This window comes from Stegodyphus dumicola, chromosome 4 (genome assembly GCF_044657685.1).
Source record: "Stegodyphus dumicola isolate Sdum_Otavi_A_Nest chromosome 4, ASM4465768v1".
In the NCBI taxonomy this organism is placed as follows: domain Eukaryota; kingdom Metazoa; phylum Arthropoda; class Arachnida; order Araneae; family Eresidae; genus Stegodyphus; species Stegodyphus dumicola.
This window is the reverse complement of record NC_140771.1, coordinates 242,509,532-242,521,545: the sequence shown is the minus strand read 5'-3', so window position 1 is coordinate 242,521,545 and position 12,014 is coordinate 242,509,532. Positions and strand designations below refer to the sequence as shown.

The following is a 12,014-nucleotide window of genomic DNA, read 5'->3' as shown; positions in this document are numbered from 1 at the left end:
AGTATTACATTTAAATTTATTTCATAACTGTAACATATTCTAAAAAGAACAAGTTTGAATAATTTCTCTCTCTCTCTTAGAATGCATTTTTGTAGAAATAAATTACTGGAATATCTAGGTCATTAAATTTCAGTTTAAACTGACAGATATGTATATTTTAAAATAACATATCTTAATTAAGCCTACTGCATCTCATAACTGGTCTTCATGTAGTTAAAACTGTTATCATTAAAATTAGTTTCTTGAAAGTAATCTCAAAATGAAATCATCTACTTTTCGTCCTTCATGAAAAATTATTAAATTTCTCTTCTTCACTTTTCAATATAATTCTTCAAGCAGCAGTAACTAAAACACTTATGTATAACAAAATTAGTTTTAATGTTTGTTTTATATGTATTTTTAAATGATTAATTTTATATATGTGTATGAATGGATAAATTTTACTACCTAGTATTTCTTCATGTTCTAGTATTCACATTAATCAAACTGGAGAGTTCAAAACATCTACCACTTGTTATTGTATTAAGGCTAGGTTGTTAAGACTAAATTGATGCATCTAAAAACTTGAAACTATTAATTATTTTTTTGATTTTTGTCACTCTTTTTTTTTTTTTTTTTTAATGATGAAAATTATATTTCATTCAGACAGAGTGCTAGTTTTATAAATTAACCTTTATTGATGCAAAATTCATGTGAATATTAATTTCAATTTAGTTTTTCTCATGATTCAATTTACAGAACCAAAATTTGTTAACATTCTGTTGTTGAGGAACAGTTTTTAATTATTTCTTCAGTATTATTTAAGCTTTAAATTTTGGAGTACCTTTTACCTGCCAGTGAAATGAAATACAGAAGCATTTAGCATGTTCCATTAGGAAGATATTTTCTGAGACAGAAAACTGAAAGTTTGTCACTGACTCAAAATAATTAATCTTCTTAGTCCTTGTCATTAGCAATATTAATATGGCAATGCTTATTGTCATTTTTGTTTTTTAATTCTCTGCACTAAGCAATGAAAGTGTTATTGAATTCAGTAAACCTTCATACATTCTTAGAGAGGAAAAATCAAATAAAAATTTTTGATTTAGACCATATCATCATATCGAAAATATCAAGATCTAAGGTATAATAATGATTTGGATGTTCAGTTTCCTTATCCAAGGTCCTTTTTTTAGTCCAAAGGCGCTTTTTGTCTCTCAAGAACTATTGTTTTCATTTTGAGATTTTGCACCGATTCACTACGAACGGCGAATCACTTTTCAAACTGTTGTCGCAAAGTATTATCGTCTTGTGTTATATTTAAAGAAATTAAATAATGAAAAATCTGCATGTATATTTCTCGCATTGTGATAAAGCAATGGTACACAGAGCCATCGAGTTTTGAATGATGTAATCCTGCTATGAATATGGGCATGTGGAAGACCAAGTTTTAAATTTGGGATTTGTTTTATTATCGATTTCCTATTTTGTGAAACTTTAATGAATTTATGATTAACAAACTCAAGAATTTCAAAGCAAGCAATGGACACGTTGTACAGAAAAAACATTTTTATCTCCTGAGTCTTTGCATTGGAAATTCTAAAGATATGCTCATTTTTAAACTATTTTGCGATATTGCTGTTCAACTGAATTTTATGGTTTAAGTGCTAAGAACGTGATATTTAATAAATAAATGTAACACACAAAATGTTAAAAAAACGCCCCTTTGGTTGTGATTTTGCATGCTTACTTCGATAGTTCTATCTCAGATTACACATAATGGTAATCATTGTAACTATGAGTGGAAATAAAACTAAATTTAAATAATCATCCAAAATCTTTTTTTAATATTCCTATTTTATTTTGATATCTATGACTTGTATTCACTGCAGTATTCTTGAGGCATTTATCCACATTTCGTAATGAAAATAAGCAACTTATTTACAGAAATAGATAGAAATGCTTTTAAACATATGAGTTCTAGAATAATAACAGATTTTTTTTAAATGCATTTTGCATGTTTAGTAAAAACCTCTTAAAGATTTAATTAAACGTAGTTTATTGTGCAACTTACTAAGATCGGCACATTTCTGAAGTTTAAAATTCCACAAAGGTGGTGCAGTTTTTACATTTCATATGTTTAAATTTTAATTCATTATCCCTATTTATTTTGATGTACCATCAGTCTGACTTTTTTTAACATGTGTTTTCAATTACAGTATGTAAAAATTATTATGAATGTAATGTGAAAAAAAAATCTTATCTTTTTATCATAATATTTATAAAGGTATGATAAATTTTATTTTATGTTCATTCCATTGTTTATCTTATTCGCTATTGAAAATTTTAATAGCATAAAATTAAGAAGTTCCATTTCTTATGCCATAGATGTTTGGCAAACTGTAGAATTTGGAAGATATAAAAGAGCTGCTTATCTGAAATTAGAAGGTGATGAGGAAGTGACTTCTATATCTTCCCCAGGAATGGAAATTTTGGATGTTAACACTGATTTCTACCTTGGTAAAAATACTTTTCTATTTAAAGTGTGAAAATAATTAATGCACTTACAATTTAATTTGTCTTTAATATTACACATATGAATAGTCTGCTGACAGTTACAGTCACATCCAAAATATTCCTTTTCTTCTACTGATTTTTATTAAATAAATGAGGCAATTAAGAAATAAAAGAAAATAAACACTAAGGTGCGCATGGCATTTAAAGGGCTGTCAAAATTTTTAAAAGCGTTTTCACACTATTTATTATCATTTGATTTTTCTAAAATGTCACTATAATAGAGATATTAAAATGTTATTTTTAGCAAAAAATTGCAAAATCTGTAATTTATCGAGTTTGGGATACCAAGTTCCTTAGAGTGTAAAAATTATAAATCTACTTGTCTTAAAAATGAATAAATTTTGTAAGAAAGAACCTGTGCTAGTATCAAAAGTGAGAGGCACTTGAAGTTACATAAACTAAATGTAAACAAATGGCAGAGAATAAATTCATTCTGAAAGTTTTATTCTTCATTTGAAATGTCAAAAATATTACTCATTTGTAGTAAATTGATTAGTTCATTATTTGTATATCTAGAGCAGGGGTTCGCAACTGGTGGTACGCATACCACTTGTTGTACTGAAGAGAAAAATAGGTGGTATGCAAAGTATTTTTAACTATTAAATTCAAAAATTAAAAACCCAACATTCTGATTGAGTTTTTTCTTTAACACTCGTAAATTTATGAAATCTAATTTACTTTAATGAAATAAATCTTTTTTATGCCATAAAGAAAACTCCATAGTGATATCTGCAATTTTTTTCCCCCATTTCATATGTTTAAATCGCATGTTTCATCATGTATTTCTCATTTGTTTCCCTGTTGTGGAAGATGATAATTATAATTCTGCTGTGTAAACCCGTATACAGTTGTCTCCAGGTAAAATTGTAGGGCATGATACTTTATCATCACTTCTATTTGATCAACTGGGTCTCATGCTCTCTCTAGTCTCCTTAAAATGTATGTGTGGGGGGGGGAGGGGGTATATAAAAAATTATTGCATTCCTCTAGGCATGGATCCTGTATCTTATCATATAAGCTAGTACATTTAGCTAGCAGATGAAAAATTTGTGATTCAAATCAAAGTGAGAATGCAGTTGAATTTTCTATTCTCTGCCTCAAAACTTTAATGGTACACAATAACTTGATGATCTGGACTTTTATTTAATACTATTCCCCTGCAGGTAGCACTATTATAATGATTTTGATTTCTGGAAGCAAGATTTCAATAAATGCTGGACCAAATTATTTTAAACTTTTGTCTCGAATATCTTTGGAATTAAATTTGCATTTGATTGACTATACAGTGTGTTTCAAAAAGAATATACGATTTCAAATGCATATATTTATTAAACTGTACGACATATGAATATGAAAACTTTACACACATATGTACGAAACCCTCTCAAGTTCAGATTACAGATGTTCAATATGTCCTCCATCAGCGACATGAACAATATCACAATGATACTCAAATTCCTCCCATACTCGGGCAAGCATGTCCATCGTCACTTATGTTATGACCGTATGGATCCGGTTCTTCACCTCTTCCAGGTTTGGTGGGAGTGGTGGTACATAAACGTTGTCTTTAATGAAACCCCACAGGAAGAAATCTCAGGGTGTCAAATCTGGTGACCGTGGAGGCTAGCTGAGACATGCTAAGTCGCCAGCTCCTTGTTGACCAATCCAACGGTTTGGTAGAGTTTCATTCAGATAATAATGCACTTAGCAACACCAGTGAGGAGATGCCCCATCTTGTTAAAAAATGAAGTTGTCTTCGTGAAGTCTCGGAAAAAACCAGTTTTGTAACACATCGAGCTACTGCTGACCGTTAACAGTGTTTCCATCATAGAAGAATGGGCCGTTAACAGATGATCAGGATATCACACAAAACACATTCATTTTGGTGAATCTCATACATGTTCACTGGCTGCATGTGGGTTCTGTAAGCCCCAAATTTGAACATTGTGTTTGTTTACATGACTACTAACATGAAAAGCCGCTTCATCACTGAACACGATGCATTGTGCAAAAGTGTTATCATTGTCAATAGCATCAATAATCTCATTACCAAATGCTACATGTTTGCGTTTGTCATCAGGACACAGAGCCTGTAACAAATGTAACTTGCACGGCTTCATAACCAACCAACGTCTCAGAACATGCCAAATTGTTGTTTTAGGCAGTTGTAACTCCCGACTAGCATGACTAGTTGATTTTGAAGGACTATGCTGGAAAGCAGTTTGAATTCGTGCAACATTTTCGTCGGGAACACGAGGGCAACCAGGACTCTTTCCTTTACATACACATCCTGTATTTACAAACAGTCGATACCATCTGCGAATGTTCCATGCATTCGGAGGATCACTTTTGTACCTCAACTTGAAATGTCTTTGCACTGTAATCTCGGAATTGCACTTCACAAAATCGAGAACACAAAATGATTTCTGCTGCGGAGTAGCCATTTTAAACATGTGACAGTTACCACGCAAAACAGAAGACAACTGACATCTAGTGGCTATTAATATAAACTAGACTATTCTTTTCGCCAATAGCCGAGCTGAGGTGCAGGATTGATAGTTTGGACAAAATAACACTTTGTAATACGTATATTTTTTTAAACACTATCTATATTGTGTTATAAAATTAAATTCACATTTGATTTCTATCTGTTTATATGCTGGTACACCTTCAATTATTTGTAAAGATGTTATATAATATGAATTCAGTAATATGATGAACTGTCTTTAATCCTAATGACTATACATTAAGTTGACACATATTATTTAAAAAATTTTATTGTAACCTAGCACTTTTTCTCTTTTTATCCTTAACATTAGTTTCCCTTTTATTGCTGTGATTTTTGTAGTGCAGCAGATTCAGTGTAAAAAGATGACTAAATTTTATGGATTTAAATCATTGCTTTTTGTTTCTTTTTATCAAAATATATTAATAGAATCTTTTTTCTCTTTAATACAGGAGGTGTTCCAGATTTGTCTGCTCTCCCAACTGAAGCATTAGAATCTGCACCCACATATTATAAAGGATGTATGCGATTATTTTCTGTCAATTCTATCATTATGGAACTGAATTCTAAAGGTGGGTGAAAGTATTTTTTTCTGTACTTTTCTGTTAAAGATATACTGCACACTTTCAGTGCATTGTTGGCCCGTTTTGGCTTATATCATTCTTCATGGACTCGACACTAGTCGAAATAACAGCAAGGAAACATTTTGTAGTTTCACAAAATTCTCCAAAAAAACAACCGTAAGGGAAGAACACAGGCTAATATTTTTTTTCGCCTCATTGTGACTAAATTTTCATCAATTTCCATAATTTTGTAACATCCGTCTGTTTTTTAGAAGGGATAAAAGTGAATTGACACATACTTATATCTAATGTAAGCTGCTGGAATACTACTAAGAGGAAGGAAAACACTAACAACCATAGGAACCACAAAATGTAGAAAATTGGAATAAATGCTGAATACAGTAAGAAGGGGTGTGCATATGCAATTTTTTATTTCTCTTCCTGTTCATCACATCACAGCACTGATAAAAGATTTAACCCTTTCAGGATGGGCGTCCCATATACACATTCCCTAAGAACGTCTCTTACAGCCGGGCGTCCCATCCACGCATCAGTAAAGATCACATTCAGAGGACGGGGAATGCGTATACGCATTTTAAGGTGGAACATTTTTCTGAAGGCCACTAGATGGCATCCTGTGTCCATTACTTTTGAAATGAACACAATTTTAGGTTCCTGACCTTGATTTTGATATATTCTGCTTGACTTTGGTACTTTATTCATCAGCTCTTGCGAAGGGAGAGGAGGGAAAGTGTAAACAGAGGTGAGCTCTTTAAACCGCTGCGTGCTAATGAAAACATTCGCGTGCCTGATTTATATCCAATTCCTCTTTTTATTCTATTTTTTCCTTTACTATGTATGGTCTTTTAGGGTTAGTATGTGAAGTACTGTTACATACTGTTACTTCAGATATATTTCCGTTCCTTCTTTTTTTTATTTAATAAAGCCTCACTTCCAGTCTATTATGGCAGGAAGGTGCTATTTATCAGAGGAAGAATACCCTAGTATGGTTAGTGAACCATTTAACTAACACAAATGAGAGTACTGATTCATTTTCTAAAGAGTTAAAAAGTGATACTTTTCTAAGAGTTACAAAGTGATACTTCTCTGTGCTTCGAGAGTTACCACACTCGTTTTCATTTTAAATTTTGTTACTTCTTACTATAAATAGTCTTTATTGTGTTCTTTTTATTAATTTTAAACTTTATTGATGAATTTTATCAATTAAAACTTTGGAATAATTTGAATAGCGCTTCCGAAAATTATTTTAGAAGATAAGCAATTTTTTAAATATATATTTGCATGTAAAATAAAGAAAAAAATGTTTTAAAGGCTAATTTTAACATATATAAGAGCTCAAGTAATAATATAAAATGATACCAAAAATTACAATGCTAAAAGCAAAACTTTTGTTTTTCTGATTTTTGTTATAAAATTAGGCTTAGCGATGCAAAACCTCCATCCTGTACGGTGACTGCCTTCGATTCTCTTCTGTCCCGCATGAGCGTCTTAAACAAAGGTGCGCCGTCGCGAAAAGGTTAAAGCATTTGACGTATGCTGGCAGCTGTTGTACCAAGTGAAAGTTTTATGTCAAAAATTTAGCTGATGATCTTGGAAGTTTGAGTATGTTTTCCTGACATGACTTAGATGATTTGATGCATGGCTGTATCATAGAAAAAAATTGAAGAAGGGCAAATAATAACAGATGTTACTAGGGAGTTCAACATTGCCCTCATTTTTTTTCTATAGCTGTGGAAAGCATTTAAAACAACTCGAACATATAGCCAGCCTCACGGGGAAGGTCGTCTTACATGTACGATGCAGGAGTCAGGTAAATTGACCTATTGGCAAAAAGAAAGCAACACACCATAGTTCAACAGTGGCAGATGAGTTTCTTTCTGCTGCAAGACAAGGAAACTCCCAGAAAACTACAGACAGAGATTTGGGAGAAAGAGAACTATATACCTGCAGACGTATTGTGTGTTGTGTGTGTCCCACTGTTCCAGACAGCATCACATTGCCTGTTTGTAATGGTATGAGCATTGCAATTGGACTGATCAGGATTAGGTTTGCATGCTATTCTCATACGAGAGTAGGTTCAGTCTATCATTGGAACGTACATGCCAATTAATCTGGAATGACAGTTGTACTGCTTATTGTCCAGAAAATACCCAGGAAAGGAAGTAATATTCAACATGCAGTATCATGATATGGGCCAGCATCATGATCAATAGCTGCATGTCCTTACCTGTGTTTCTATGACTAGCCAACAATACATTCATGAAGTTCTGCTGCCTCATATCTGTGGTATTTCCAGTTATAAATTTCTTTTCATGGACTACAGCTCATCATGTCACCAAACACTCACTGTTCAGGATTGTATAGACAGCAAGAATATTCAATGCCTATATTTTCCAGATTTAAATGACATTTAAAATGTTTATGATGCTCTGGGGAGGTGTATTTCTGTACGAAAATCTCCTCCGATGAACAAGAACATCCTAAATAAATTAAATATCTGCAGAATATTAAAAAGAATAAACTTATTTATAAAAATTTTTAAACTGATAGCAGACTGGAAATATCATTTATAAATAAATGTTCATTTTCAAGTTGATATGAGATGTATGAAAAGGAAAGCAATACAGACTAATACCTATTTGAAATAGAATTTTTCACAAAAGTTGGTTCTAGTAAAAAATTTGAAATAATTGAAAATCCACTGAGGAGGTGGCAGTCTAACAAGAGTCAGACTTTATATTTTCCAAGCATTTATTGCCCGTGAGTTTTGTGCACTTGCAAGATAAATAACACTATAAGCATATATTTTTTCATTTGGTTTGATTTTCTTGACATATAAGGCATATTTTCCTTTGTTAGTTTTAATGAAATTAATTTTTATTCCATTTAAACAAAATCACAACATTTCAAAGACTACTTGTGAAAATAATTTGCAAATAAAAACAGAGATGAGGTGTTTCAGAGAGTACTTTTGATTTTTATCTCGGATAATATTTAAGAAATGTAATGGAGCCTTCATAGAAATTTGATGACATATTTTGTTATATTAGGATCCTAGTCATACTCAGTAAGTCTTTGCCTGATATGCATCCAAGTGTGGGGCCAAGCTGCACACTTGGTTTATTGACAGTTAGGTGGTAAGACCGAATGATGAATCCATTAGCAAATTAGTTATGTTTTCATTTTATGTGCATGTGTATAATCTCAAATTCACATTATTGGTTAAGTATTAAATTAATTGTTATTTTTTCAAAACTTTATTATGACTGCATATTTTAGATAAATAGCATTATATTTCTGTTTTATAAAGTTGTTCCAATTTTGTATAATATCCCTTTCTTAATATTTAGGTGCCATAAGTGGTCGAAATATTGAAGACTGTGATGGGACTCCTTGTGGATATGACAGTTGTAAAAATAATGGTATATGCATCCCTAAAGAAGATGGTTTCACTTGTGAATGTAAAAAAGTAAGGTAGATTTCTGTTTTTATCAAATAAAATACTTTCGATCAAAATGATCTGGAGAAACTTCTGTAGACGAAATGTTATTCTTCATTAATGAAATTCTTTCTTAGATGCAATCTTTCTGTTTCACCCTGCTAATACTTCAAACATTAAATAGAGATTACTTCAATCAAAATGTATGCCTAAGTCAACAAATTTCACTGAAGGAAATGTATTTTATAAAATCATTTTGTATTGTAACATACTGGCTGGCCTGATCATTCAAATTATGAAATCATAATCTTAATAATTTTATTCTCATAAAGACAGGCTAACACTGCAGGTGCACTCAATTTTTACTTTCATTTCATGTAAAATGCAAGTTAGCTTCCTTTTGAAGACTTTCTGTGCAGCCAAAATATAGAGTGTTTTAGAATGTTTTGCACTCGGTAACATACTGAAGGTGAAATTTGCATAACAATATATGTAGCTGCCTTTCAATATGTTTATGGCAAACATAATGACCTTGCATACTGGAAAGCAAAGCCCATTTTTAGTTGGGTTGCAGTATGTGCTAATTCACACCAGGTCAAATCGATGTCAAAATATTTGTTGAGAATATACATTCTAGCTATATATTGCTTATTATTGTGTTAAATGAATAATGCAAAGGAAAACTGCAAAATATTTTGAATATAGTCCACTCAATAGTTATGTTCATTAAGCCAAGATTAACATTGCCTCAGAAGTACTGATCAACACAAGAAGCCCAACTGAATTTTGATGTAAAATGTGCAATTTCTTGCTGAAGTTATTCACTGTTTTTGGCAGTTCCAGGAATATTTTTATCTACCTTGTATATGTCTTTATGTACAGTATTTGTATATATACAATACATAGTATACATATGTATAGTATGTCTTATGTTTAGTATTTACTGTCATTGAAATGTATTTCATTGTCATGCTGTTGATCTTTATGAAGGTATAATGAGAAAGTGTGATATAATGAGTAGTGTTTATATAGCTTGACTTATTTTGGAATGCCCACTCCAAAATAGTTTCTTTTTGATGAAAAAAATGTACAATTTGATTATTTAAATAGTTCTTATTTTTTAGTTATTTGTGTCCTATTCTGAATTATAGGAATTTCATGGTCTGACATGTGAAGTTTATGCTCAATGTTGGGAACATAGCTGCCTCCATGGTGCTACTTGCATGCCTGATGGCCAGTATAATTACAAGTGTTTGTGTCCCATTGGATGGCAGGGTGATAAGTGTCAGACTGGTAATTCAGTTTTAATTTTTAATGACTTCAAAATAATAGCTGTAAAGACAGAATTAATATGATATAGTTTAAAAATTATGCTAAAGCTATGGTAAGGCTTTAAACTGGTTTAAAAGCTTGAGGAAACTGAAAAGAAATTGCCATCTTTATCATGTTAGATTTCTTTACCAATGTTGAATTTGGTACTGTGGCTTATATTTTTCATTGGTGTCTTATTTTATTTTTTAATTATGCTCAGTACTGAGATATGACTAAACTCTTTAAGTGACTAAATTAATAAGAAAGATTTGTTCTGTTTTCAATTTCATTTCAAGTTTTAGCTTGTGTTTTTTTAATATATATATATATATTATTTATGTCCTTGTTTTGACATAAAATTTGCGGTCTTATTTGTGATTAAGTCATATTAAAAGTAGCATATAGACACTGCTGCCATTTACCAACAGGAAGTTCACTTCTTTTACTGTTTCTATTTCATGATTGTAAACATTTTTGTTAATCTTTTGAACTTTATTTTATATATTTTGAGGTTTATGTAATATTAAAATTGTATTAATGTTTTTAAGCTAATGGTTTTCAAATTAGTATTAGATAATTTTGCTTTCTTCTAAAAAATATGTATATCCTTTTAGCCATCAACATTTCCAGTGCCCATTTTTCTGGAGCAAGTTATTTACTGTACAAGGATTTATCTTACAAACATAAGGACTTGACAAAAACAAACATCTCTTTCAAATATTCCTCAAATGAAAATTTTGGTCTTCTGCTTTGGAATGGAAAGGTAAGCTTAAAATTCTACCTGTGATGAAGAGAAATTTTAAAATGATAGTTTTCAAATTGAGATTTAATTTTAAGAAATGTTCAGTGTTCAATAATTTAATGTTTTTTGGATTTGTAATTTCTGCATTTTATTTATAAGTAACATTATAACAATTTTATAGCCTTTTCACTTGTATAAAAATATAGCTCTATAGAATGTTGAGTTTGATATTTTTAATGATATTGGTAGAATGTGGATTATTAACCAAGTACTGATAGCTTGTTATTGGTATGTGTTTAACTATTACAACTGAATTAGTTAATGCACTTAATATCAGCTAACCAAATAATGTATATTGTTACATTTTTCTTTTCACGTAAGTTACAGTATGGGTTCGTGGATTTGGGGTAAATAATGACAACACTTGATGAAGTATCGAAACACACTTTATTAGCCAGTATTATTCAAGACAGCTTCAAAATCATGTTTACAGTCATCGAAGAACTATAATAAACATGCTGAAACAATCAGCGACACAGCTTTCAGAATATCAGGCTATAGCGGTGGAAACAGGTTCACTGGCAAAGCACCAAAGTACAGCTCCCGACTCTGCTCGGTCGTTCTCGGAACTCCACGTACTCTCAAGACTCTTCACGCTACAACTCGCGATGCACTCGATAATACACTAGAGTACAGCTCCCAACACCTCGGTTCAGTCGTTCCCAGAGTTCAACACACTCTAAGATCAAACTCAACGATGCACTAACTCACGATACACTAAGATACTCTCGGTACACTCGCTCACTGACTCAACTAGGTACTCACTGACCGACTATCAACTCGATGGACTCCGCACTGACTAACTGACTCTTTGCG

The 12,014-nt window shown here is 31.6% G+C and overlaps 1 protein-coding gene across 1 annotated transcript in view; it reads left to right on the top strand.

Annotated features, from left to right (window-relative positions):
* The window catches only part of eys (eyes shut), a 102,633-nt gene that overhangs the window by 64,020 nt on the left and 26,599 nt on the right, over positions 1–12,014 (top strand). The window contains exons 19-23 of the mRNA XM_035352903.2: positions 2,368–2,499; positions 5,515–5,634; positions 8,997–9,115; positions 10,237–10,378; positions 11,011–11,159. Coding sequence (XP_035208794.2) covers positions 2,368–2,499; positions 5,515–5,634; positions 8,997–9,115; positions 10,237–10,378; positions 11,011–11,159 — 662 coding nt within the window. The remainder of the gene's footprint in view (positions 1–2,367; positions 2,500–5,514; positions 5,635–8,996; positions 9,116–10,236; positions 10,379–11,010; positions 11,160–12,014) is intronic.